At 44.7% G+C, this 27,943-nt stretch overlaps 1 protein-coding gene across 1 annotated transcript in view; it reads right to left on the bottom strand.

The window, feature by feature from the left end:
* DECR1 (2,4-dienoyl-CoA reductase 1) overlaps positions 1-27,943 on the bottom strand; it is a 160,734-nt gene that overhangs the window by 47,276 nt on the left and 85,515 nt on the right. The window contains exon 4 of the mRNA XM_069220450.1: positions 22,667-22,753. Within this exon, the coding sequence (XP_069076551.1) occupies positions 22,667-22,753 (87 nt within the window). The remainder of the gene's footprint in view (positions 1-22,666; positions 22,754-27,943) is intronic.

Here is a 27,943-nt window from a genome sequence, read left to right as displayed (position 1 = left end):
GTTTTTTGGTGTCTGGCTCCACCATGGTGGTCTCAGAAGTGAAAAGTGCACAAATGTCCTCTAAATGTGGTGTTTACACGTCAGGGATCTTATTGTTTTTTTCTGAAGACATTCCACACTTTGGATGTCTATCTTTGGGGCAGGACAGTGATGGAAAGTGTGTTGGAGTAAACAACAACATGGAGGGGGCAAGCAACAACACAGAGGATGGGAGGGGGCAAGCAACAACAAGGAAGCAGGGGGCAAGAAGCAAGAAGACACCGGGTGGGGCAAGTAACACAACCGACAGTGGAAAGAGGGAGGGAAAGGGAAAGCAACAATTTGAACGGGGAAAAAGCATACAAGATAGAGGGACATGTGGTGGGAAAGAAGTACATGAGGGAGTGTAGGAGGCTGGACTGGCTTGTAGTGAGTACCAAGGGGTACTTACACCTTGCACCAGGCCCAGGTATCCCTTATTAGTGTAGAGGGGTGTCTAGCAGCTTAGGCTGATAGAAAAGGTAGCTTAGCAGAGCAGTTTATGCTGAACTAGGAGACGAGTGAAGTTCCTACAGTACCACTAGTGTCATATGAACAATATCATAAGAAAACACAATACACAGATATACTAAAAATAAAGGTACTTTATTTTTATGACAATATGCCAAAAGTATCTCAGTGAGTACCCTCAGTATGAGGATAGCAAATATACACAAGATATATGTACACAATACCAAAATATGCAGTAATAGCAATAGAAAACAGTGCAAACAATGTATAGTCACAATAGAATGCAATGGGAGCACATAGGGATAGGGGCAACACAAACCATATACTCTAGAAGTGGAATGCGAACCACGAATGGACCCCAAACCTATGTGAGCTCGTAGAGGGTCGCTGGGACTGTAAGAAAACAGTGCGGGTTAGAAAAATAGCCCACCCCGAGACCCTGAAAAGTGGGTGCAAAGTGCACCTAAGTTCCCCAAAGAGCACGGAAGTCGTGATAGGGGATTTCTGCCAGAAACAACAACACCAGCAATGCAACAACGATGGATTTCCTGATGAGAGTACCTGTGGAACAAGGGGACCAAGTCCAAGAGTCACGATCAAGTCGGGAGTGGGCAGATGCCCAGGAAATGCCAGCTGTGGGTGCAAAGAAGCTGCCACCGGATGGTAGAAGCTGTAGATTCTGCAAGAACGACAAGGGCTAGAAACTTCCCCTTTGGAGGATGGATGTCCCACGTTGTGAAGAGTCGTGCAGAAGTGTTTCCGTGCAGAAAGACCGCAAACAAGCCTTGCTAGCTGCAAGGGTCGCGGTTAAGGTTTTTGGATGCTGCTGTGGCCCAGGAGGGACCAGGATGTCGCCAATTGCGTGAGGAGACAGAGGGGGCGCCAAGCAAGAGAAGGAGCCCACTCAGAAGCAGCAGCACCCGCAGAAGTGCCGGAACAGGCACTACGAAGTGGAGTGAACCGGAGCTCACCCCAAGTTGCACAAGAGGGTCCCACGTCGCTGGAGGACAACTCAGGAGGTCGTGCAATGCAGGTTAGAGTGCCGGGGACCCAGGCTTGGCTGGGCACAAAGGAAATCCTCGGTGAGTGCACAGGAGCCGGAGTAGCTGCAAAACATGCGGTTCCCAGCAATGCAGTCTAGCGTGGGGAGGCAAGGACTTACCTCCACCAAACTTGGACTTAAGAGTCACTGGACTGTGGGAGTCACTTGGACAGAGTTGCTGAGTTCAAGGGACCTCGCTCGTCGTGCTGAGAGGAGACCCAGAGGACCGGTGATGCAGTTCTTTGGTGCCTGCGGTTGCAGGGGGAAGATTCCACCGACCCACGGGAGATTTCTTCGGAGCTTCTAGTGCAGAGAGGAGGCAGACTACCCCCACAGCATGCACCACCAGGAAAACAGTCGAGAAGGCGGCAGGATCAGCGTTACAAGGTCGCAGTAGTCTTTGCTACTTTGTTGCAGTGTTGCAGGCTTCCAGCACGGTCAGCAGTCGATTCCTTGGCAGAAGGTGAAGCGAGAGATGCAGAGGAACTCTGATGAGCTCTTGCATTCGTTATCTAAAGAATTCCCCAAAGCAGAGACCCTAAATAGCCAGAAAAGGAGGTTTGGCTACTTAGGAGAGAGGATGGGCTAGCAACACCTGGAGGAGCCTATCAGAAGGAGTCTCTGATGTCACCTGCTGGCCCTGGCCACTCAGAGCAGTCCAGTGTGCCAGCAGCACCTCTGTTTCCAAGATGGCAGAGGTGTGGAGCACACTGGAGGAGCTCTGGGCACCTCCCAGGGGAGGTGCAGGTCAGGGGAGTGGTCACTCCCCTTTCCTTGGTCCAGTTTCACGCCAGAGCAGAGCTGGGGGATCCCTGAACCGGTGTAGACTGGCTTATGCAGAAATGGGCACCATCTGTGCCCATTAAAACATTTCCAGAGGCTGGGGGAGGCTACTCCTCCCCTGCCTTAACACATTTTTCCAAAGGGAGAGGGTGTAACACCCTCTCTCTGAGGAAGTCCTTTGTTCTGCCTTCCTGGGCCAAGCCTGGCTGGACCCCAGGAGGGCAGAAACCTGTCTGAGGGGTTGGCAGCAGCAGCAGCTGCAGTGAAACCCCTGAAAAGGCAGTTTGGCAGTACCCGGGTCTGTGCTAGAGACCCGGGGAATCATGGGATTGTCTCCCCAATACCAGGATGGTATTGGGGGGGGCAATTCCATGATCTTAGACATGTTACATGGCCATGTTCGGAGTTACCATGGTGAAGCTACACATAGGTAGTGACCTATGTGTAGTGCACGCGTGTAATGGTGTCCCCGCACTCACAAAGTCCGGGGAATTTGCCCTGGACAATGTGGGGGCACCTTGGCTAGTGCCAGGGTGCCCACACACTAAGTAACTTAGCACCCAACCTTTACCAGGTAAAGGTTAGACATATAGGTGACTTATAAGTTACTTAAGTGCAGTGGTAAATGGCTGTGAAATAACGTGGACGTTATTTCACTCAGGCTGCAGTGGCAGGCCTGTGTAAGAATTGTCAGAGCTCCCTATGGGTGGCAAAAGAAATGCTGCAGCCCATAGGGATCTCCTGGAACCCCAATATCCTGGGTACCTCAGTACCATATACTAGGGAATTATAAGGGTGTTCCAGTATGCCAATGTAAATTGGTAAAAATGGTCACTAGCCTGTTAGTGACAATTTGTACAGAGAGAGCATAACCACTGAGGTTCTGGTTAGCAGAGCCTCAGTGAGACAGTTAGGCATCACACAGGGAACACATACATATAGGCCACAAACTTATGAGCACTGGGGTCCTGGCTAGCAGGGTCCAGTTGACACATAACAAACATACTGAAAACATAGGGTCTTCACCATGAGCACTGGGCCCTGGCTAGCAGGATCCCAGTGAGACAGTGAAAATACCCTGTCAAACACTCACAAACAGGCCAAAGGTGGGGGTAACAAGGCTAGAAAGAGGCTACTTTCTCACAGGGAGTTGGCCTCAAAATACATGCAATTTTATGGCGTGCTTCAACAAAAAGATAAAAGTAGCTCTCAAAGGGCGAGCAGTGGAAGGTCACCAGGACTTGGGCCATGCTCAACGGGAGGGCCAACACCAGAAGAGGAAGTGACCAAACAGAAAGAAGCAAATGACTGATGATGAAGCTGCTAACCAATGATAAACTAGGGATGGGCTTTAAGCCCACTTTTAGCTAACAATTTATCTTGCAAGAGACAGGGTATGTGCTGTTTCAGGTGAGAACTAAAAATGGCCAGTGTGGGGACATGTGTGCCATAAAATATGAAAATAAGGAATGACATTACAAGATGTTCTCTGGGTGGTCTCAGAAATGTGTGAGGATAAGCTCATTTTGCAGGGGTTTTACCACTACGAGGATGTGTTTAAACTTACAATCAAAGAGCCAAGGTGACTGGTCGGCTGAAGTTGAAATTATAGCAAAGTGTGAACTACAAATATCTGACCGTACAAACGCGTGAGAAAAATGTTACGAAGTGAAAGCATTGGGAGGAAAGAACTTAAAGATATATGTACGAGTCAAAGGAACGAAATGTTATAGAGGCAAATGGGCTATGGCAACTGCGGAAAATATTCATCACAGGGGCTGAAGAGAAACAAGAAAAATGCTTCGACCATACAAAGTAAAAAAAAAAAAAAAAAAAGTGATCATGGAAAACAAATTATATGGAAAAATAGTTACAGAACCTTTCTTTAGCAATGCTTCGATCATATTCGCAGCTCCTTGGGGAATATACTCTGGAAAATGGTTGCGGGAACTTTTCCTCACAAATAACTTTAATTACAGAGAAAAGTAAACATACAAGGTTAAGAGCAATGCTAAAGATCGTAAGCTGCGGCAAGGAAAACATGTACATAATAAGTGAAAGGCTCTGGTCGCTTGGGGGTTTCTGCATAGTTCTTTGGAGCCTTTCACCTGTAGGCCTCCGACTGCGAAGTCCCAGATTGTAACCTGCTCGCGCATGGCGGTGATGGACTTCATTAACGCAGCCTACAAGGGCCCCTTTGAAATGATGGGGAATGAAGCATTTGCTTTACAAACACTAAAGGCACAATCCTTCATACAAAATATTATTCTCTTCAAGCAGGAGAGGGTGCAAATCAACAGCACAAGCAAGTGAGGAGAATTACCTGTTCAGATGCCGCCCCCCCCCCCCTTTTTACCACGAGGTGCACAAATAACAGTGCAAGCGTAGAATCAATGATCCACTGGTGTGTAGACCTTTCGCCTTCAGGCTATCCGACTACCTGCTATGCTGCTGTGTCCAGCCGTGTGATAGGAAACATACCTTTTCAGGAGAGATTCCACAATACGTCTGATCCAGTATATTCCTACTACATTGGGCACAAGGGACCATAACACAGGAGCTTCTCCCAGGCGGGAGAGGGGTCTACCACCTAGCAGAAGTTTGGACCCCATTACCGGATGCTCAGGGCGTGACAGGGAGGAGCTGTTTCTGGCTGCAAGTCCCCACAATTGGGGTTTATGCTATTATCACGAAATGAAAGCAGGAGTAGCTGGATTTGTATGGAGGTGCTCACGTGCAAGGCTAGATCCCGAATCCTCGTTAGCACCGGCAGTTTATACCAAATAGATCTTCTAAATCCCGCACCACAAGGGCAAACAATGCCCAGCTTCTTGCTTGTTATAATGCGGATAGTGAATTTCAGAGAGCTATGGTGGACTTCTGTGAGACCAGCAGCTAAGTGGTGTCCTTGGGGGACCCCATTCATCCTAGGAGAGGGGCCACAGGGAGCCCCACAGCAATACACCGTATTGTCCCCCTCCAAACGAAGTTCACATTATCTCCTGGGCCTCCTACGGAGGTAATGAGCAAGCAGACGGGAAATCTAAAATTACTTTCTTGCCAAAAAGACGTTAGCACACAGTGGATCAAATTACACATAATGAGGGCCCTGAACTCTGCTACCTCCCTCAAACAAGAATTAGAATTTCCACTTTTTGTACGCTCCTTTTCCCCTAGGAAACACCATGAATTTCCGCTTTCAGTCACCACGCATCTTCAGGATCAGCATGACATTGTATATATAATCCGGATGAACGTAATATTGTAATATGGCATACACAAAGATAATGCAAAGTAGATGGCGTCTAGAAGACAAAAATCACCCTACAACCTTGAGGTGACATATCCAAGAAAAAAATACGAAATAACTTAGCTGAAGTACTTCAAAAGATTAACAAGATTAAATTATCAGCTAGGAAGACAAACGTACATAAGTCATTTCCAAATGATACAAGTTGTACTGCCCACCACCATAAGGAATTGCATCAATCCAAAAAAAAAACAAAAAAAAAAAACAGGAAAACTTGACTTGCCTCCTGAAAAATACCTCAAGATTTTCCACGTGAGCATTAAACAACAATTTAGAAATTCATTGCAGCCTCACCAGACCACCAAAGAAAAGCAAGCCCTTACTGTCAAACTGCGTTTGTTCTAACCTATCAGTAGTTCAACTGCAATGAACGTATTAACTGCTTAGATCTCCACCAAATAAACTATTTAAAGAGAAAAAGTCAGTAGCTCTTGAACAATGCATACATTCAAACATCAATTAGTCGACTCGAGTGTGATTTAGAGCTGGTGGATAATGGAACATCCTTTGATTTCTGGAGGAATTGCTAATTCAGAAGAATTCATTGTTTTTTCCCCCACTATGAGGATAGAAAAGTGGCGAGATACAAACACATAGACCTGATACTGGAGAAATATTAATTACTACACAAATAGCTCTAACTCAGGTCTATGTTCTCTTGCACACTGCACCAATATGGGAATGAATAGCAGGTGCCCTAAAACGTCATGCTCACCAAAGAAGAATCCTAGAAAATGGTGATCCATTTATCAATCTCATGGATTAAAATCCACTCTATCATGGTATTATCATTCTATGCTCTATGGTAATAAATTATACATTGTTTGTGCACGGCTTAAATTGCAATTATGAAACAGTCATTTAGAAAGGAGAACCACACTTCAAGAACACCGCATGAGCACCAGTAAGAGTGAAATCTACTGTCCAAGATAATTCTTGTAAAGAAAGCATTTAGGGGCAGCGTATGAGTTTGGCAGTCGGAAAAACTTAACCGAAAACTCCTGACGAGGAGACCGCCACGGGGCTGGTGGGCTCCCCACTGGTCCCATTACGAGTTTTCCACTGAGCGGACTGGCGCAAACGAAGGTTTGTGCCAGTCAGCCCAGAGGAAAACATGCAACGGCATTGGACTTGGCTCCAGATGGAGCAGGGTCCAATGCCGTTGCACAGGGGCCCCCCCTAGCACTCTGCGAATGTGCACTGTCTGCATAGCAGGCAGTGCACATGCAGACGGTGCTGGGGAGGTGGCCCCTTTGCTGCCCACGACAACGTTGTAGGCAGCGCAGGGGCCCCTCTGTGGCCCCCAGCACTTGTTATCCGCATGCCTTTTCATGGCGGTTGTACCTCTATGAAAAAGCTGGCGGAGAACATGGTTGTAATCAGCAGAGCGGCGCTGACTTCAGTGCCGCCCCTGCTGATTACAACCATGACTGCCGTCGTCCTGTCGGGATCAGAGATCCTGGCGGAGAGGGCGGTCCCACCACCAAGATCATAATGTGGTGGTCAGACCGCCACACTCTTAATCAGGCCCTTCCTTTTTTCTCTTTTAAGTGTTTCATAAAATTGTGAGCACAGATGGTGAGATGAGACTGAGTAGTGTTCTAAGTCACTTAGTATTGGCTGATTCAGCATGAGCAAAATATACTTGTTGATTTTTTTTTTTTTTCATCTCTTATTGTCAAAACCCCCAATGTCCATATGGTCACAGATCCCCTTACAAGAGAAAGATCCAATGTATCAGTCCAAGAAAGTCACTTTCCTGATTTGAATGGGACTGCAACTGTATACGAAGTTATCAAAAGATAATATGCATTAATTCTTTACATATTAAGCTGGTATGAAAGCTCTAAGCTGTATGAAATAATTCACATAAGGGCTTGATCAACAATACACCCTGCAGCATTTGTACATGACTTCGTTGTCAGCTACACCTACCACTTTTCACCCCCTACTTCGACCCTGTTCTGACTCATCATCATCACGTATCATCGATGACCTCCTTCCACAGAACTATGGCACCATCATTGAAGATATAACAGGCCTATTAGCAGATATTGCAGGGAGCCTATGTTCATCTCAGCACCATCCCCGGCAGGGATATTCAAGGCCTTGGCAATTTAATAGCTGAAATAGTTAGTGTACCTCCTGACAGAATGTATTACCAGACCAACTTCCTCTTTTCATTGTGCTTTAATATATCATCCCCTCGAGAGAACAAGCCTTCTTATACGTGGGCAGAAGCACATCAACCAGAAGGGGCTTTTTAATGCAAAAGCTTCTGACCGTTGAAGCTACATAACAGACCATAGCACCTGAAATTCTCTCCCACTTGATTGGTAAAGATACCATGACAAGCACCCCCAAATACTGCAGGACTATCTACCTTACTGCCACGGATTTTTTAAATATGTTTACTGGGACAATTTACAAATTTACGCCAGATTACACCAATTTACGCCACATTACATATATTAGAACGTCAGTTACATTCCGTTTTTATGTCGGCTTACATGTGGTGCACTACACCAATGGCGTATTATCCAATATTTAGCGTCAATCCACTTAACAGTTTTGTATGTTGTTAACAAGTGTAACTTATTAATATAATCTCCCATTCTCCTTCCTAACCCATTGTGTTCTACATGCGTGCTGCGAATGAGATTGTTGCCCTCCATGTATTTGTTTGCAAAGTATCCGGGGTTATAGCTTTAGGGGTCCCTGTATCTCAAAGCGTCAAGTATCTACACAGGAAATGAGTCACCGCTTTAACTCACTTTTTTGATATATTTACCCAAGGAAGGAACATGATAGATAATCAGGGGAGTTCATAGAGGCGGTTCATTGTTTCTTTGTTATATGATTTCATTCAGCGGTGGTTTCTTTCATAGGGCGCTGGGGCTCCGCCCACCCTATTTGCATGAGTATGGAGGGTAATTGCAGGCAGAAATTATAAGCATCTTCAATTATTTTAGGATGCTAAGTAATGCCAGTGGTCCATGTTGCTTAGCATTCTAACAGAAGTGCTGCCGCCTGTAATCGGACTGCTGCTTCTCTGATGGATGATGCTAAGATGCAGGGTTCTTGTGACACGTGCTATTTGAGTCTCACATACGGGGTGACATGGTGCCACACATGCAATTCCATATATGGAGGTCCTTGGAGAGCTCCGCGAATGACGCGAGGCACGGTCATGCTTTCGTGAAGCCCCGGGCGGCTACAGCATCAGCCCTGTACCTTCCGGGGCTGCTTAATTCTAAAGCTGCAATGACGACCCCGCCCTTTTCTCAAGTCGACCTTGGATGGGGTGGGGGTCATCAAGCGCAACTGACCCCACCCATCCCTGCGGCAAGATGGGAAAGGGAGGGTTTTTTATTTATTCTCAGCTTAAGCAAGGTTACTAGAATAATCACAGCACATTGTGTTGGGCTGTAATTACTGCAGTAACGCTGCATTCTGTAAAAACAAAATGTGTTTAAACTATTATGTGACACCAGCCATGAGAATGAACACACGACCCTGTGATGTCGAGCTGCATGCTGTAGACAGACTCACTGAACATGCTTCTGCTCAGGGTCTCTGTTCATAGCATTGCAGCTGGATTCGCAGAGTACAGCTTTCACTTCCGGCTTCCAAGTGGACTGTGGCTGGGAATGGAACACATCCCTCGGGGACAGGGACGGGCAGCACACCACCCGGGCTTCACCTCACCAACCCAGGCTGCGGGGCTTACTGGGACACAGCCTCTCAAGCTGTCGGATAAGGTAAGTTTCACCTTGTTATTTTGTTTTAGGATCTCCCGTTTTCTTTGCATTTAAATACTTTCCGAATACCAGCTGTAGAAAAACACAGTATATTTGAATTAATAGACTGTAATGTTGCTCTAGCTATAAGCATCTACGCCACATACAGAATTCACATAACAAGTACCTTGCCTATTAGTGAACTAATGGGTGGGGTTGGGGCAGAATGATTCTAAAGTCATATTTAATCACTTTGAACACATGCTTCTCTTTGCAGTGCTATGATGTGAATTGATCATGTCATAGCTTCCACATGTTCGAGAACTTCACTTTATGGAATTTTGGAGAGAATGCCTGACCTTCGTAGTCCTGTCAAGTACCACGCATCGGGGGCAGGCTAGTATTGGTGTCCACATGCATTCTAGTGTGCTGATGAAGAGTACTCATCACCACACTAGAATGCATTATTCATTCAAAATATAGCACCCTTGGACACTGACCACCCGGTGAGCTGCATGATGGGTTTCATTTAAGCAGTTACTGCACTGGCAGTAAGAGGGCTGTGGAGAGCATGCAGCCTGTTCCACTTATTTACTTGGCACTTGTCATGATCATATTTGGGTGCTGCATAAAAAAATATAATCACCCAGCTCTTCTTGAACTGGCTGCTGTCCTGAGGGTAAAGCACTTTATTCAGTCAGTGCATGGTCATAAACATAAATAATTCCGGACCCGGCTGGCAAACAGTGCTCCACGTGGATCTGGGGGTGGCGTGTTGCCTGCCTTTGTTTTCCACCAAGGCACCAGACTATGGGTTACTTTTAGAGGTCGGGGGGCTTGGTGCAGAATGTTTATAATCTGGGGTCTCACTGCTAGGGAATCATCACTGGCTCATGTCTACCCTGGCCTCCCCAGACCCCTGAATGTTGCTGTTTTGAAACCTAAGCCCATCATCCCTCCTCTGGTCACACGAGGCATCCTTCCCTCCTCTGCTAAGTACACCTCCAAGATTCTAGAGTTCGGCCTAGCGATGATTAATTATGCCCACACTTGCTTTAAATTGACAACTTTTAGATTCCTGTTTTTTGTCAAAAAATTAAGCCATAATTGTATTCTTCCTTGTGCAAGACTTTTTAAAGTTGATCTACTTTATTCCTTTATGTTAGTTCATGGGTGTGTAGTTGTTTCTGTTAGATTATGTATTTCCCTAATCCGTGCTCCTGGAGTTGTGGCCATTTAGGTAGAAGCACTTTTGCAGCACACCACTTTGTCCATCCAGTCCAGACAGGACAGCTTAACAGTTTTAAAGGGCTGTGCCACTCAGCACTTGATCACAACCAGCACCCAGCAGCATGCACAGAGGCGTGCAGTTTCTCTGTGCAACAGTGAGCAGCTGCACCAATAAGGTGAAAGTCAGTAGAATGTCACTGACAGTTGCAATGAACCTATGGAAATGTCACACAAACAATGTGGAAACTTGCCAGCTATGCCTTTGTACTGTGCAATCAGTGTTGAATAGCTGATGCAGAAAAGGAAGAGGCCAATTAGCACTACTGGTAGTTCAAAATTGCAAGTGCGTTTCTGTGTGGACTTTTAAGATCCTATGCTATGTGTTTTATACTGGAAAGGGTAGATTCACAAAAGTCTTGCCTGGTAACCAATAGTCCCCTTCAGAGGCTACACTTGCTTGGTAACCCAGAAATTTGATGACATATTTTATGAGTTTTCCTTTATAAATGCTATGTAAATTAACTATATTTTGGTCCATTTTTCACAGAAACAGAGTTGAAAATTGCATCAATATACACTACATTTTTTTAAATCTTCTCCCCTCTTATAAACGTCAGGCTCACTCACTTCACTGGTAATAACTGATCTAAGGCCCCACCGCGTAAGTTCCACCAGCCCCCACTGATTAACATACTATACCCGCTCTGGGTACCGGAAGTTTTCCTCAAGCCTGCACGTTCTTCCCTATGTAAGGGATCTGTTTGGGCTTCCAGCCATTCCAAGCCATTGACTGCCATCTTGTGGTGGAAGGAGGGATTGTGTTTTTCCAATTCCTTACTTTATTTCGGCGAGACAGTAGCCCTGCAATTAGCGTCTTAGAGTGCTTGGTCCGTTTCGGTTGTGTGGAGAAGCCACGTACACACTTGGTTCAGTGTATTAGGAACTTCGTAATCGGTGGTGGTAATGAGAGCAGTTGTGATCCATTCCCCCAAACAATAACCGCGGACCATGTGAGGGGTATCCGCCTCAGTAGAATTACATCGAGGCAGGTAGGGGAAACTCCGAGATTGCTATACTTTGCTCATTTTCTGAGGCATAGGATACCCTCTCTTTTCATATTATAAAATTAATACGTGTTAATTGGGCGTTGCGAGATACCAGATGGTATACGCAAGCAGGGCGTAGCTTGGGCAGCAAGAATAATGGTGAGCTTTAGATTTAGCAACAATCACGCTCGTTAAAATACATTAAATGAGAAGCGGGCGAGAGGGGGGGGGAGAGTAGGGAGGGTTAAGGATCAATGGTAAGGGAGAGGAGTGCGTATTATCAGAGGTACCCAAAACTCAATATTTTATAATAAATACACCATTTTTAAGATCTTTAAAACAGAAAGGAGTGTGTGTATGTGTTTTTGTCTGTGTGTGTATGTAAAAATCCCAAATGAAATCCCACAAACACCTCACAATATCCGACTCAAAGCACCTGTACCCAACTATGTACTATAGAATACATTTATAAGGGGGTGTAACACCTCAAACACCCTTCCTGAAGCTACGGCCCTGTATGTAAGGATTTTTTCTATTCTGAATCGGCTTCCCACTGTGAGTGGAGGTTACAACGTGATACATCTGTAGGTTGCATGGAGGGGCTGCAAGGCCACTTAACTAGGTGTCTATCACCGTCCGTAGTATGCAGTGTTTGGAGGGCTGTGTGTGTACCCGGGCAGTGGATCGTATATGCCACAGTCTGTAGTGAGTGTTTAATTTTCTGATAAGTGAGGAAATGCCCGTTTGGAATAATATAACCTTGTACTAATGTCTGAAACTCTCGTAGGCGCAAATTCAAAATTATTGCCCCAATCGTGTCAATTCCATTTACAGCCCAATGGTACAGCTGGGATGGGGGTCCTAATAATGGGGTCTCAGGAAAGTAAGGAAGGATATGTTTAGTAAGCGTAGTGGTACGTTTTAGGCATGCCAGGGCAGTCCGTACACAGTAAAACAGGCACCCCTAATGTAAGGCCCCTTCCTAGGGTACAGAAGCCTATGCAAGGTCCCATCAGTTAACTTTGTAAACCTGCCTCACTCAGGAAATGAACAGAAGGCCATTTACTCAACCATTACAGTTGGACTGCCAAGTAATGTTTTTCCAGGTTTGGTAGACCGAGTCTTCCTGTATCAACCAGTAAATCCAGCGATGAGAGGGCTACTCTTCGTCGCCCCCCACCCCAAAATGAAGCTAGTGATCCAGGTTGTTTAAAAAAAAAAAAAAAAAAAAAAAAAAAAAAAGAAAGACCGAGGCAAGAGCAGGGAGAGGTTTGCAAAAAAATATAACCAGAACTGGAGCATAACCATTTTAACTAGGTCCACCCGTCCCAATACAACAGAGAAAGGGAGGACCAAAATGCAGTTTGCGTCCCAAGGCCTACCAGTGTCCCAACAAGGATGCCATCTTGCATCTCATCTACCATGTGATGGACATTCATTCCTAAATATTGAAATGTTGTCATTTCCCATTTTACTTGGCCATATATAGGAGTAGGAGTGGTCCATATTACACATTAAAAGGGGAAAAAAAACATTATTTAGCTCAATTAACAGGGAGTCCAGATATACATTCAACGTTTTCTAATGTATGTGTAATGCTAGAAAGGTCTGTTGTAGCATATTTTACATATATCAGGAGGTCATCTGCATATAATGAGGCTGCTCTGGTCTCTCTATGCAGTGGTATACCCCACGATACCCCAAGCAGACGAAGGAGGGCACGGAGCTAATGGCTCTACAGATATTGCAAACAGTAAAGGAGATAACAGACATCCTTGAGTGGTGCCTTTGCAAGTAATACAAGAGTCAAATATGCAATGACTAGTCTTCACTCTAGCGGGACCTTATGTATAGAGAATATACATATCAATCTTCACATTTATGCACAGACCTCAAATAACTTCAGAACTTTGTGCTTGTATCCCCAATTTAGCAAATCAAAAGCTTTTTCTAAATCAAGGGACTTACAAGCCACTGGAGGCCAATGATGTTTTGAACTGGGGGTGGTGTCCCACAATCTGCATACATTACGTGAGGTGTTGTGGCCTGGAATTATATCTGTCTGAACCTGATTAACTAAATTCACTAATAACAGGAGGAGGTGGTTAGGCAGGACTTTGGTCAGGATTTTACAATCTGGGTTTAAAATGAAAAGTAGTCTGTAAAAGGCCACTTCACTGAGATCTCTATTGAGTTTAGGAGTAGCTGTCGTTAATGCTTCTCGCGCAGTAGGGAGAAAAGAGACATTAGAGGTAGCACATTGATTTATCAGTCGGGTTGCTAGGTGTGGTGAAAATGTGGCAGAAAATTCCGCCATTACCGTCCACTCCTGGAAATTTCCCCCGGGGTCATAGGTGTCACCACATACATTTTTGTAAAAATCATAATAGGTCGTATTTACACGAGCTTGTGTATACTCCAACTCCGTTAGGTGTAAAAATGACTAAAGGGATAGACTGCAGACAAGCAGGATTAACAAGGTTGGCCAATAATCTATGGGGTTTATCTCCTTCACTAGGTATTCTGAATTATATGAGGAGTAATCATGACATAGAAGAGGTTCAAGCATATTGTAATAGTTATTTTTTTAAGGCAAGGTTCTTCAAAGGATTCCGGGGACATTGATATTTGCGACTTTAATGGATGCAGGTTTGTTTCAAGAAGCAGGACACTGTATCCCAACTCTGACCGCTGAAAGAATACACAATCACTTGTAACAAATTGAACTGAGGGGTAGGACGCCGTGTTCTGTGTTTCTCTAAAATACTTTCAATGTGTTCTAGCACTGCATGTCGCAATGCAGCGTCCTGCAAACTTGTCATAATCCATAAACACTTGTCCCCAACATAGAAGGGCTAGTAGGGGGCTGTGGCTGGATACTACTGGAGGGTAATGTTTAGTCAAGGTAGAGTGCGTGTAAGTCAGCTGTGCATATAAATCTGTTAAACCAAGTATGCATGTTATGTACAGCAGAGTAAAAAGAACACTCACGGTGAAACAGGTTAAGTATTGCTAGCACAGGTGTTTTAATAAGAATTATTAATGAGTGTTTATATATTTTGAATAATGAGTTTATGTAGAAAATGAAATAACATAGAAAAATAATGCACGCATTAGAAAATGTGACCTCGAAGAATGGCCACCAATATTAACAAAGTGTACTAATCAATGATTAATACTTATGAAATATTGAATATATGTTAGACTAATGCAGTAATTTGTCATTTCAGGGGTTCTGAACTAAGCTTTAGCTTTATTAATTGTAGGTCTTAACTTAGCGAGTGTCTTGGCCTATTTACCAGGCCTCAAGTAAAAGCTGTATTTCTTAGTGCTTATTAAAAATACTGACCAAGTGAATTAATCTGTTAAATGTCTATTGTGATGTTCAAATGTGCTCATAACGGAAGCTTTTCGTGAGAACCGACTGCTAGATGATGTTCTTGCTACTGTAACATTTTACGTGTAATGTGTGGGAGACTGACTTTCCCAGGACAAGAACAATGAAGATACTGACTAGAGTGAAAGCTGCAACAATATTGTGACCTGGCAAGCCGGATGATGAGAACATTGCAAGACAAACCAATCAACAATATGAGAACGGATAAATATTAGAATTCATAGATTTGGTATAATAGTTTTATTGGACAGAGTGTGAACATACGATTAACTGACCAATAGGGAATTAGGGGATAGTTCCGGTGATTTTGATATAACAACGCTCATTCTGGGAGAGGAAAATTAATTCCGAAATTCTGCCATCTGGGTCATTCCGATATTCGGGCTCATTTTCCCCTGACTGAGAGCCTGATGCCTTGCTAATCGACTGATGTCCTGAGGACGAAGACTGATTTTGCTTTGCTGATCCATTATGAGGATAGGTATACCCTGAAATGTGATTATTATTGCATATTTGCTTTTCCTTTCTAGGTTCCAACTACACTGTTTTGTCTATGGCTCTATCATAGCTAGATGTTTTTCCAATTTTGGGTTACTAAATTGTGTTGCATGAAGCCCAACATGCGGATGCTAATCTGATGTTAGTTAAGAATCCTGACTTATGACAGAGATGGCTGATAGATCTGCTTAACTTAATGCACTTCATCACATTGACGCAGCTGACTTTGCTATTGATTTGCACTGCAACTTTAGAATTTGTTGTAGTTCAAGCTCCGATTAGATTGTGTTTCTTCCCCCAATTTGGACAACCAGTGTTATTTCTGTATGTGTTTCATTTGATTTTGAGATTAATCTACATGACCTTAGCATTGTTAATATAGGGAAATGCACATTCGAAACTTTTACTAAAGGTGTGCTTATTCATGACTGAAAGGTCATGGTGCGTGACAATTACTGACTCCATTGATTACTAATGATTGTTGATTATCGTGTATTGATTATTGATTATGTACTGCAGCTATGGTAAGAACTTCTTGATTGCGAGTCAAAAGGTTCACCAACCTATTAGCATACCATTGAAAGTTTACTTATTACGTTTGGGCGCGCTAGCTGTATGAACCAGGTAGCCACAGTTCCGCTGCTGGAGCTAAGTTTGTAACAACGTAGCATTGTGTTTGTCAGGAGATTGTGGTAATGGGGCAAATGGTCTATCCGACTGTGGTTCCAAAACACAATTGTTTAGAGATGTATGGTCAATGTGCATATTGGTCAACATTAGGAGCATTTATACAGCAGAGCACTAAAAGTCTACCATCTAATGCACCCTTAAGCAAAACACAGTAGCCGTCAACATCAATAAACTGCTCTCTTGGAGGAAGGGAAAACCCCCTCCCTTTGATCCACTTTATTGTTCCACTGCATATAAAGTGTTTGAAACACCAAATACTTGACCAGGCCATCTTTGCTGCAGTCATGGGAGTTCAATCTTAGTCATATGTGTCTTCAGCAAGAGAGCCACCTGGATGTTCCATCTAGCGGGGGCCGAGGTAACGTTATGCCTTTTCCAAAATTGAATTAATTCCCCTGACATTCCATATTAATATTCTATATGTAGTATTGTAGGTACGTTTGTAAAAAAACAAACGGGAGACCCTCGCTTCGTGTTTAGAACACAAAAGTGTGTGAAAAGCAATGTGCAGATATTACTGTGTGTGACGGACATAGTGTGAACCGCATACAACAATACAAACTGTTAAATCCTTAAAGATAGATACCCATTTCTATGTGTCTAATTCAAACTAGAAACCAAAAAGGCATGTTTGGTTCCTCAGAATAGGGAAAGGGACATTGCACCACTGTGGGGTGAGTGAAGCAAACCACTTATATAGTGTGGGCCTCTGTGTCGGGAATTGCAATGTGTGCATAGTTGGAGGCACAGTTCAATAGTCATTGTTGCTAACGTAGCCCATAATAAAATACTAGATATGCACAGGAAGCTCATTTAAGGAAGCCGGATGTTCCGTAAAGGCGGCCTATTTTACCGTTCTAGTCCAGCCATTCGAGTAGCAACTATAAAGGGTACAAACAGTGATAACCTAACAGCCAAATCGTAAACCAACAAAACAGCAATGACTTAAGTACCCATTGTCATCCAATAACAAGTCTGCAGTCTCCGGGGTTACTAGCGATACAGCTGGAGAGTTAAAGTCTCTTCATTAGTCGGAAGGGCCTCACTTGAGACTGTGGAGTCATACACAAGCAGTGGGGGTGGAGGTCAAGTAATTTAGCAATGTAGCAGCAGTTACAGCGCCTTGTGGGTTCCTAAGGGCCTTGGAGAGGTGGAGCGCCTAGAGTTGTGTGTGATTTGCCTGTAAACCTCGTCTGTGCACGCCCCTCACATTTAGGTGTGAGGTTTGCAGCGGGTTGTGAGTGTGTCTGTTTACTACCACCTGAAGAGTACATTTCTGCCTGGTTCAAGGCCATGGGTGAATCCATGAAAAATAAGATTTTTGATCTGCTCTTAAGAAGCTTCTGAAGGAAAAGTAATGCATAAGTTAGGCCAGGTTGCACAACTTTTTTTTCACTTGCATGAAAAATAATTGTCTAAGTGGTACGCAATGGTATAGCCAGGGAAAGACATCACTTGAGTTTTCAGGGAGGATCCAGTCGTGTTTTCTGGTCACTGCTAAGATGCCATTCCAGACAGTTCATAACTTTTGCTACATTGGACCTTGGGGGTGAATCAGGTGGTGATCTCCTGGATGGGACAGTATAAGCTGTTCCAACTACAAATTGGGAAGATAAAGTATTCGAAGCAATGTTGTTTTAAAGCCAGTTTTTTATATAGTGTACCATCAAGTCCCTTCGGTCGGCCAATTATATGCAGTTTATTGCGGAGGAAGCATCCTTCATCATCTTCAAGCCTATTCTCTAGATGTTGCATTCATTATGTAAGAACCTGCACCTGACTGGTAAGAGCACTGAGCGCGATAGTAGCTCCGTGTTCACCTGTTCATTATTTGGACCTTATCCAACAGTTTACGGCGACAGTCATCTTGCAGTAATGTTAGAGATGGTTAATGCGGTCACTTTGGCTTTCAGGTCTGTGTGAGTTCCTGTTATAGCTGCCAGTATCAGATCTAATTATCGGATGAACTTCCATATGTTGAAGTGGTGCCCCCGGAAATCGCAGGTTCCTGCATGGTGGTGTCTGTAGTGGGAGGTTCTTGCTGTGGTTCACCATCTGACAGCGGTTTCTGGGTTGCAGGCGGCCGGCCCATTTGGGGCTGTAGGCGAATTTCCAAGATCACACTGCTGTGTATCCCTCTCCGAGTTTGGAAATGCTGTGCTACTACCCCCTGCCTTTCGTCACCAGCTCTGGCCTCGGGAGACGCAGCTACACGTGGCCACTGAGTGTTTCCTACAGCTTGCATCTTCATAAGGATCTTGCCAACCAGGGTCAGATTTAATCGCAGTAGAGTTAATGTCGGCTGGGGCCGCGCACCCAGTTTTCAAAGAGCTCAGATACAGATCCTCAGCAAGTGTCACTTGCACACAGTTCGAATAAAATCGACCCTGGTTTCTGAGAGGAGGGAGCAGTTAGTAGGCTGCACAATTGCCAGAGTCTTACGGCAGCGAGTAAAACCGCCCGGTTATAAGGCGATAGTACAGGTTTGCATGTTTTGTTATTGACTTATCAAACACCCCATACGGCGGTGATCCCCAACAAGCAGATTCACGCCAGCAGGGAGGAGGCCCCGTGTGAAAACTGATCGTCCGGTTGAAGGAAGTAGATTCGTCTTTATGCCAGCGCAATGTGTGCTCCTGATTGTGGATGATCGTGTAGGCTGACGTAAAGCTCACCTACGTTGTGGCTACCATGGTTGCCTACTAGCCACACCACGCCCCCTCTACCTTTACTACCAAGGTGAACGGTTGGTTCAACAACAGTTGTCGTGAGATTAAAGGAGGAAGGAAAGCTCCTGAACGCAAAAACGTTTTTGGTCAATTCGTGTGCTGTTTTCATACCTCGGAGTAAAATAAAGCGGTCACACAATACCAAAAAAGGCATATTTCAGCTCCTAAAAGAAGCATATGCTAAGTGTTCTTCAGCAGAAATGTTCCTGAACTAAAACAAGTGATCACAGTTCATGCAAGATCGTTCATAAGAACTTTTTGAGATAGTAATTCGGAAAATATAGTGATGCAGACAATTACATATCACATCACCAATTGACCCCAATGGCCCATATTCAGCAAGAAAAAAAAATATATTAAGATGATTTTCCAGGAATGCTCCGAGGTACAAGAAGTGGCAAAGAAACATTTTTACCAAAATGAAAATGACCACTACAAAAGCACCAACAGACACGCCTAATGTAAAGATATAAATAAACCTCGGAATGCCAGCTCTTTTACCCTAGTAACCCTCGTCTCTAAGTTCATCAATTCACCTCACTCCATTGAAAAAGTAATTGATGGTGTCAAACATGCAGTAATTACACCACTATTTAGAAACGTTTATGTTGATCCAGAAGTTAGGACATCTTTAGAACCAACTCGCATCTTGTGGAGTGGTAGTATATATGTTAGACCTAGCATCCTTGGCGTAGTCTGCCCTGTCTTTTTGCCTCTGATTTCTAGGTTTTGACTGTGCTGGACTTTGTTTTTCCTGGTTTTTGATACACTGGGCACTTTACCACTGCTGACCAGTGCTAAAGTGCAAGTGCTCTCTGTGTGAACTATATGTGTAATAATTGGCTTTTCGATGATTGGCATATTTGATTTCCTAGTAAAGTGCACTAGGGGTGCCCAGGGCCTGTAAATCAAATGCTACTAGTGGGCCTGAAGCACCGATTGTGCCACCTACACGAGTAGCCCTGCCACTGCAGTGTCAGTGTGTGCAGTTCTAAACTGCCAATTCAACCTGGCAAGTGTACCTACTTGCCAGGCCCAAACCCTCCCTTTTTATACATGTAAGGCACCCCTAAGATAGGCCCTAGGTAGCCCCATGGGCAGGGTGCAGTGTATTTAAGAGGTAAGACGTGTACTAGTGTGTTTTATATGTCGGGATAGTGAAATACTGCCAAATTCGTTTTTCACCTTTGCAAGGTCTACCCCTCTCATAGGTTAACATGGGGACTGCCTTTAAATATCTCTCCAGTGCAGTTTCCCATTGGGAGCACATCGAGATTTGGAGTTTGGATCCCCTGAACTCACAATTTAAAAATACACATTTTGGTAAAGCTGGTTTTTAGATTGTCAGTTTGAAAATGCCACTTTTAGAAAGTTGGCATTTTCTTACTTAATCATTTTGTGCCTCTGCCTGCCTGTGAATCCATGTCTGGGTCAGACTGACAGATGGGCTGTTTGCAAATTCCCTCAAGACAGTGACACAAAGGGAGTTGGGTTGTAGGCCCCATATCCTGATAAGTCTCCTGGGCTACAGTGGGGAGGAAGGAGCTGACACACTTGAAAAGGGTATGCCTGTCCTCACACAATGCACTACCCAACATCCTGGTGTGTGTCTGGGGCCAGGCCTGGGCAATGCAGGATGTTGTGAACAACAGGGACTTTCCTTTGAAATTTACCTACTTCAAAGGCAGAAAGGGGTATAATTAGTGGACCCAAAACCCAAGATTTTTAGATTAGTTCTGGATCAAGAGGAACCTCTGTCAAGGAGAAGAGCAGGAGTACTGCCCCTTTGCCTGGGAGTGTGCTTTGCCGGGTTGGCCTGCAGTTGCTGCTTCTGCCTCGGAGAGAACAAAGATTCAATTTTGCTGTGTTTTTCTGCTTGTGAAGTATCTCCAATGGCTTGGAGTGAGCTTGCCCCTTGTTCTGAAGTCTCAAGGCCATCAAAGACTTCCTCTGCCAGCACCTGGACTCTCTTGCTGAGACTCCTACCCTGCGAAGTGGTGCCTAATCCAGCCCTCGAGCCCTTGAAAAGAGAAGCTGGTTGAACCAAGACTGAAATCCACGCACAGGAACAGTGCAGGAGAAAAACTGACACCACCTGCATTGAGGCTGGGAAATCGACACAAAACCCGTGTGCAGCTGCCAAAATCGACCATCACCCACGCAGCGTGGCCCTTCACCACCGACTGCCAGAATTTCACACGCATGGTCGCTGGGCGTCAAAACCACAGTGAACCTGTGCGGACCCGGGGTTGCCCATCTGGATTCGAAGCATTGCTCTTCTGCGGGAGAGAAAAACAATGCATCGCCTACCCGACTGGAGAAGAAACAACGCACGTCCTCACTTGCGAGTAAGCAATTCACGCATTGCTGACTTTTCCGATGCACACTCGTCCCTGCGGCTTTATGTTGGACACAAACCAGTTACTTTGTGTAAAAACAACGCATCCATTGATTTCTATGGAGTACGACTCTTTTTATTTTAAAAATTCATATCTTTGCTTGTGCATGTTGGATTTGTGTTGTTTTGGTCTTATTTGATTTAGATAAATATTGGAAAGTATTCTAAGCTGGTGTTGTGTCCCTTTTGTGGTGATTTCACTGTATTACTGTGTGTGTTGGTACAAATACTTTACACATTGCTTCTGAGATAAATCTGACTGCTTGTGCCAAGCTACCAAGGGGGTGAGCAAGGGTTATCCTAGGTGTATATCTCCCTTACCGGGACTAGAGTGAGGGTCTCTGCTTGGACAGGGTGCAAACTGACTGCCAATCAGAGACTCAATTTCTAACAATTATATATATGTGTTTGTGTGTATAAAGAGAGTGTGGGTTTGTGAGTGCGAGAGTGCGTGCGATGCTTGTGGAATATATGGCTTGTGTAAGCATGAAGGGGAAGGTGGAATGTAGAAGATAGAGTCTGGAATATGAAATGTGAGAGTGGAATTGGTGATGCTGCTTCTGGTGCTGCTCTTTATGTTGCACATGTTAGCTTCCTAAGTAAATATTGAACAACTTACCCAGAGTCTTGTTCCTGTATGGACTTCGCTTCAACAGATTTTCACAGCGCACAACTGCTCAAGGAGAAAGCCTTGTAAATCGTGAGCTCAGACTCAAATCAAATTTGCTCTCATTCCAGAAGGATCTAAGTACCCACCTCCTCAGAATCTACCTGGTACCATATAGAGTTCTACGGAGCAGTGGGGGTCCTGGGAGAAGATCATTAGATGGTCTTGTGGTACAGGGGGTTGTCTGCAAAGTTCGGCTTTGATAATCGCAGTGAAGAAACGGGTGGGAGAGAGGAGTGACAGGCAGCAAGCACACCTCCTCTGTGCCACATCTCATTTCCCCCATTCACTAGATAAACAGGCGCCGCTCCCTCAGAGGCATTTCGGAACAGCTCATTTTCAAAGTGTGCGGCTCTCCGAGAAATCCCTATACAAGCCAACACCCGACACTTTTAAGACGTAAATAAAAACACAACACAGCAGCATTCAAGGCTTCATTGATTAGTGGGGTCTGTTTTCAATGTATGTACATCTATAGAAAAAAAAAAGGATAACATTACAGTAAAATACATGAAAATATACATTCTATAAGGTGTAGAGTAAAGGTAAATGCACCTGGACAGTGGCACACGATGTATTAAACATAGCCACATGGCAGTAAGTTTTTTTTCATCTTTTTATTGTAGCAGTATTCTATGCACACTTACAGATGGGTGACCTGCCACTTCTATTAATTCTGCTACAGCATTTTTGACAGCTTCCGGGTCTCTCACATTGCACTGAACTGCATGGACCTGTTATAGAAAAAAAAGGTATTTTAGAGGCCAACCCTTCTGTGGAATACTTCATTTATTTGATAAAAATGACATACAAAATTAAGACTAAACTGGTAAGATTGTCCATTATAGTCCTTCAATTATAGAATCAGCTGTATGGATCAACTTACACTAAAATAATAAATATGTGCAAAGGAAAAAGTCTTAAATATGTGTAAATAACCCTTTCCACTAAGCATTTTTTCCAGTTGCAACAATTCAGGCAGCTATTTTGATTCTGTGCAGTGCATCATGCCTTCTCCTCTGTCGCTCTTAGAACACAGTAACTTAGGTTGGTGGTATCGCCTGAACTCTCAAACCATGAGCAACTAAACCTTTAACCAAGCAAGACATTACAAAACACAGAGACAAACATTCACACACATGGACGCTGACGCTCATGTGATATCACTCATTATCAATTAAGTCATTCGTGCTAAAAAAAAAAGTCACAGCAGAGCAATATTTTGTGAATATGTCCTCGCAGATTACGTTACTCGTTCACTTATAAACTTACTTGTACACTGAGTCAAACAATGACTCAATCTCAGGCAGACACGTTGGGAGAAGCACACACTCCCTCCACAGCCTTCTCTTTCCCCATAGTCAAAAGATGATCGCCATGAGGCGAAACGCCTCGTTTTAACCAGCAAGTACTGGACTCGCAGATAGCGGATCAAATGGCCGTTGTTGTTGCGTTTACTACTTGTATTCAGTTTGGATAACGTTCCTCTAGGCAAAGATCATCTGTCTGAGGCTACACGTTTTCTCCAAGGGCACATTAGCTACTCTGATTTCTCCAAGGTTAGGTCTGCCGATGTTTTTAGGTAACTAATGTTCCTGTGGCCATGTGCCATTAGTTTTGGTGCATGTTGCTCCTTTAAGGTTCTTCTTTGGCATGTGAATCCGGAGCAGAACTTAATTTGTAAAAAGCAAACAAACAAAAACAAATAAAGTGCTGGGGGGAAACATTTTTCTTCGGACCCTGCTGCTTCGGTTGCTAAATACCAAGTGTGAGAAACTAGATGAATTTGGGACAGGTTACACAGCCAGCTTCATGAGGCAATACCTTGTTAGTATAAAACCCAGTTTTAATGAGGATTAAGGAACCCAGAGAAATGAATTGTTAAAATTTTAAAGTAAAAAACACTAAGAAAGAATAAACTACCAAATTAAAGTCAAGGGATGCTGCTGACAGACATTTTTCTGTGGAGGGGTAAAACTCCTCGGCGAGATGAAGGAGGACACTGATGCCAGCGAGGGTCCATCACACTTAGTTACACCAAGACTGGTCTCTGGTTGGTCGCTTGCTGGTGAGAACAGCTCCATCAGAGACAAAGCTAAATTCTGTAGCCGACAAGGTTGCTTTGCCGCTGGGGTGCCTTTGTCATGATGCCCCAAGTCCAAGTTTGGAGTCACTTTTTTTCATTCCCAGAAATGTCCAGTGGGGCAGGGCGAAGATTCTGTAGCTGATGAGGGTATCACAGAGTCAGATAGATACTTCCTTTTCGCCAGTCCCAGGGTAGCCTTGAACTCTGCCGAAAAAGCTCAAGAAAGGGTCAAACTGGAAATTCATACCAATCTTGCATCTTTCTCTCAGGGAATTTTGGCACCTAGTATTGCTTCTCTAAAGTCCAAGAAATGAAAAAAGTATTTCTTGTAAGGGCAGGAGATTCCCCCACTTCCTTTTTCTCTCACAGCTTTCCGGGGTAGCTCTCTCTTCAGCAACATCACTCTTTTGGATGCCACTTTCAGCAGAGTAGATGGTTGCCGTTGCACTGGGTTCTGCCCCTGCAGGACGCTCAGATCTTTTGATTTTCTGATCGCACTTTTTTTGGACTGTTTACTGTGGGTGAGTCTCACTACCAGTGTCGCCCAAGGAAATCACATGCAAATGGAATGCATGTGTTTATCACCAGTGTCTGCCTTTTGAGATAAGGCTGCTACGACACAGCAGGGGTAAGGGGGCACCTGGCTGGTTGCATGTGAACGTGTGCAAATGCGTGTGCGGGCTGCATGTAGAAAAATACAGTTGTACACAGCTCGGTAACAGCACACAGATAACCTGACGCAATGGGGACTCTGCAGTATTAGGTTTTCACCTGGAATAGGCCTCACAAGGATGGTGTACACTATTAGGGAAAGTCAGTGTGCCTTATTGTTTTAACTAAAGTGGCACCCCATTATATGCATAGGGAGCAGACTTCCTTGGAGTGTAGTTTCACTTACTCTTGGCCTACAGAGTCCATTGATGTCTTGAATTGAATTGTAACCTGTGTGAGAAAACTAAAATTTAACTTCCAAAATAATAAATGTATATCTTATGAGTCATTCAGAGTTTTCATATATTCCTGGCTCAGATCAGGATTAGAACCCAGGCCTTTTGTCACCCTGTTGTGCCCAGTGATTACATTTTTTCCAACAGCAGGACCAAAAGCCGCCCCCACACAAAAGGAGCAATTAGGAGTACTTCTACCAGCTCCTGAGGAGGAAAGGGGTGGGGCGGAGTGATCTGTAATAATCACCCAGCTGTCACACTGCACCAGGGATGTGTCTGCCCAAGATCACTGAATAAAGAAGAGTGCTCAGACAACTGGAGCCAACCACTGGGGATCCCTTTGAAATTCTAGTGGGCAAGTCATTGGCAGTGATGTCAGCAAGGGATGGAGTTGAGGCCCCAGAAGCTGATGTGACCAGTGGCCCCTGGATGATGCTATGTTGGATTGTCCCAATATGCTGTGCAGGAGTTTTGGGACAGGGATGGAATGGTGATGGAGCAAATGTTGACCAATTTTTTCTCCCCAGAGCGCATAGGGCTCTGCAGCAGTTTTGATCAATTTCCCCCTGGGTGGACCAGGGCCCGGGGGGCAGTGCAAGAAAGATGTGGAGACATTTCTTGAGGAGAAGGCGTATGTGGGTCCAGTTGCACACTTTAAGGATGGAGGGAGTGCTGCCCTCCACCCCTCCCCTCACCATGTAGTCCACTTTACCCACTCCCCACATCTGAGGGGACTGGGAGGCAGCCAATCAAGAGCGACACAAAGGAAGGCAGCCGGCTCATCCGGCAGCACCCAGTTGTGCTGCAGATGCTGGGAACTGGTGAGGACAGCCAGAGATGGGCTCTCCTGGCTGCCCTCAAATGAGGAAGTCCCTGGGGCACCCCAATAAAAAAAAATAAAAAAACAGTGGGAGGCTGCCTGAAAGCAAGCAAAAAGGAAAACATCAATGCAGCTCTCCCAAGTGCAGCAGGCGAGCCGCTGCTACTATATTCACAGTTGTCAGAGGCTCACCCCATAATGGTTTGCGGGGCCCTTTTTTTGTATTTGCATTTACGTCCATATCTCTGCTTGTGGTGGAGCCACCAAATTGTTCAGCACAACATGGCACTGCTTTTCAGGTCATCAACTAGGTCCTCACCCCAAGTTTGGGTGGGGGTGGAGCGGCCACAATCATCACCTTTCTTACTTTGAGATGCATTTTTAAGCTCTCCCATGGCTGGAGCTTTTGCTCTACAGATGGGAGTGCTTTGCCCTCTACCAGCCTTGTGTATGGTCTAACGTTTCAGAAGGCTTGGGATATTAAAAAAATGTATACTTCACCATCCGTGCCATATAGGGGCGGATTCTATGGTTGCAATGCAATGCTTTTTCACACTGCTGTTTCACTGTGAGGTTCTCTAGGGGTTGTTCTGATCATTGCAGTCTAATACCAAGCACATGGAAGAATGCATAAATACAAAGTTTGTTCCTGATAAATGTTTCACTGGGTTTTCATAATGATTTCATATGTTGTAGTGATTCCTCATTATCGCAATAATGGCAGTGACTCATGTCAAAGCAATGTAGATATTACACCATGACTCTTGAAACTCACCGGATATGTTTGGGCACCCTATAAGTGGCACATTGTGCCTGGTGAGTGTCTTGACAGAAGTCTCTCAAAGAAGCGAAGGACAATCTGCAGAACTATGTACTAGGCCTGATCTCGCATAGCAGAGTCAATGTACAAAGCAAGCAGGAACTTGGAGGCCAGCCAAGAGCTCATGAAGCTCTGGTATAACCTGTGAACTACTATGCCCGACTACAAACCAGGACAATTGGTGTTGGAGCCTGTGGCTCCTAGGGCACTCCAGGACACTTGGACTGGGTCCTATTCAATCCTAGAAAAGAAGGGTGAAGTTACCTATTTGGTAGACTTTAATACCCCCAGGAACCCTCACAGAGTCCTGCATATCAACAGGTTGAAACCCCACCAAGACAGGACAGACATGACCATGCTGATGTGACATATGAAGGAGGAGAAGAGAAAACTGAGCCATTGTCAGACCTCCTCTCCCACAGTGAGCAGGATAGGTCAGTAGAGGGAGTTGTACTCTCTCCCAAATTGACAGACCAACGGGGAGAGACTGCAAGCAGGTGCTAGGACAGTTTGTTGGTCCGTTCTCCCAGACTCCTGGACTCACCACTTGATGTGTCCATGACATTGACAGAGGTGACAGCCTACCTGTCAAAAGTAAGCCATACAGGTTGTCTGACCAGGTCAGAACCACTATCAAAGCTGAGGTAACTAAGATACTGGGGGTAATCGTGCCTTCCGACGGTCCATAGGCCAGTTCAATGGTGCTGGTACCTAAACTTAATTCTCAGGGGGAAAAGAAGAATTGAGGTTGTGTGTGGACTACAGAGGACTGAATGGAGTCACCAAGACTGATGCTCACCTTATACCTAGAGCGGATGACCTCATTGATAGGTCAGGGGCCGCTAAGAACCTGAACATTTTTGATTTTACTTAAGGCTACTGGCAGATTGCCCAAAGGACAGGAGCAAAGGCCAGGTCATCATTCTCCACACCAGAGGGTCACTACCAGTTTAAAGTAATGCCATTTGGTACAAAGAATGCCCCTGCCACCTTCCAAAGGTTAGCAAACAGGGTCCTGTCTCTACTGGAGCAGTTCAGTGCAGGGTATCTGAATGATACAGCTGTGTACAGTTCCACCTGGGAGTATCATTTAAACCACCTAAATGAAGTGCTTTAGATCCTGCAGCAGGCAGGCCTGACTTCTAAGGCTAGCAAGTGGCAATTAGGGCAGATTTCACGTGCGTACCTGGGTCACCTGGTTAGTGGAGGCCATGTACAATTTCCCCAGGCTAAAATCCAAACCATATTGGA

This window comes from Pleurodeles waltl, chromosome 2_2, assembly GCF_031143425.1.
Source record: "Pleurodeles waltl isolate 20211129_DDA chromosome 2_2, aPleWal1.hap1.20221129, whole genome shotgun sequence".
Lineage (NCBI taxonomy): Eukaryota > Metazoa > Chordata > Amphibia > Caudata > Salamandridae > Pleurodeles > Pleurodeles waltl.
The sequence above is the reverse complement of the archived record's forward strand: the minus strand, read 5'-3'. Positions and strand labels throughout refer to the sequence as shown.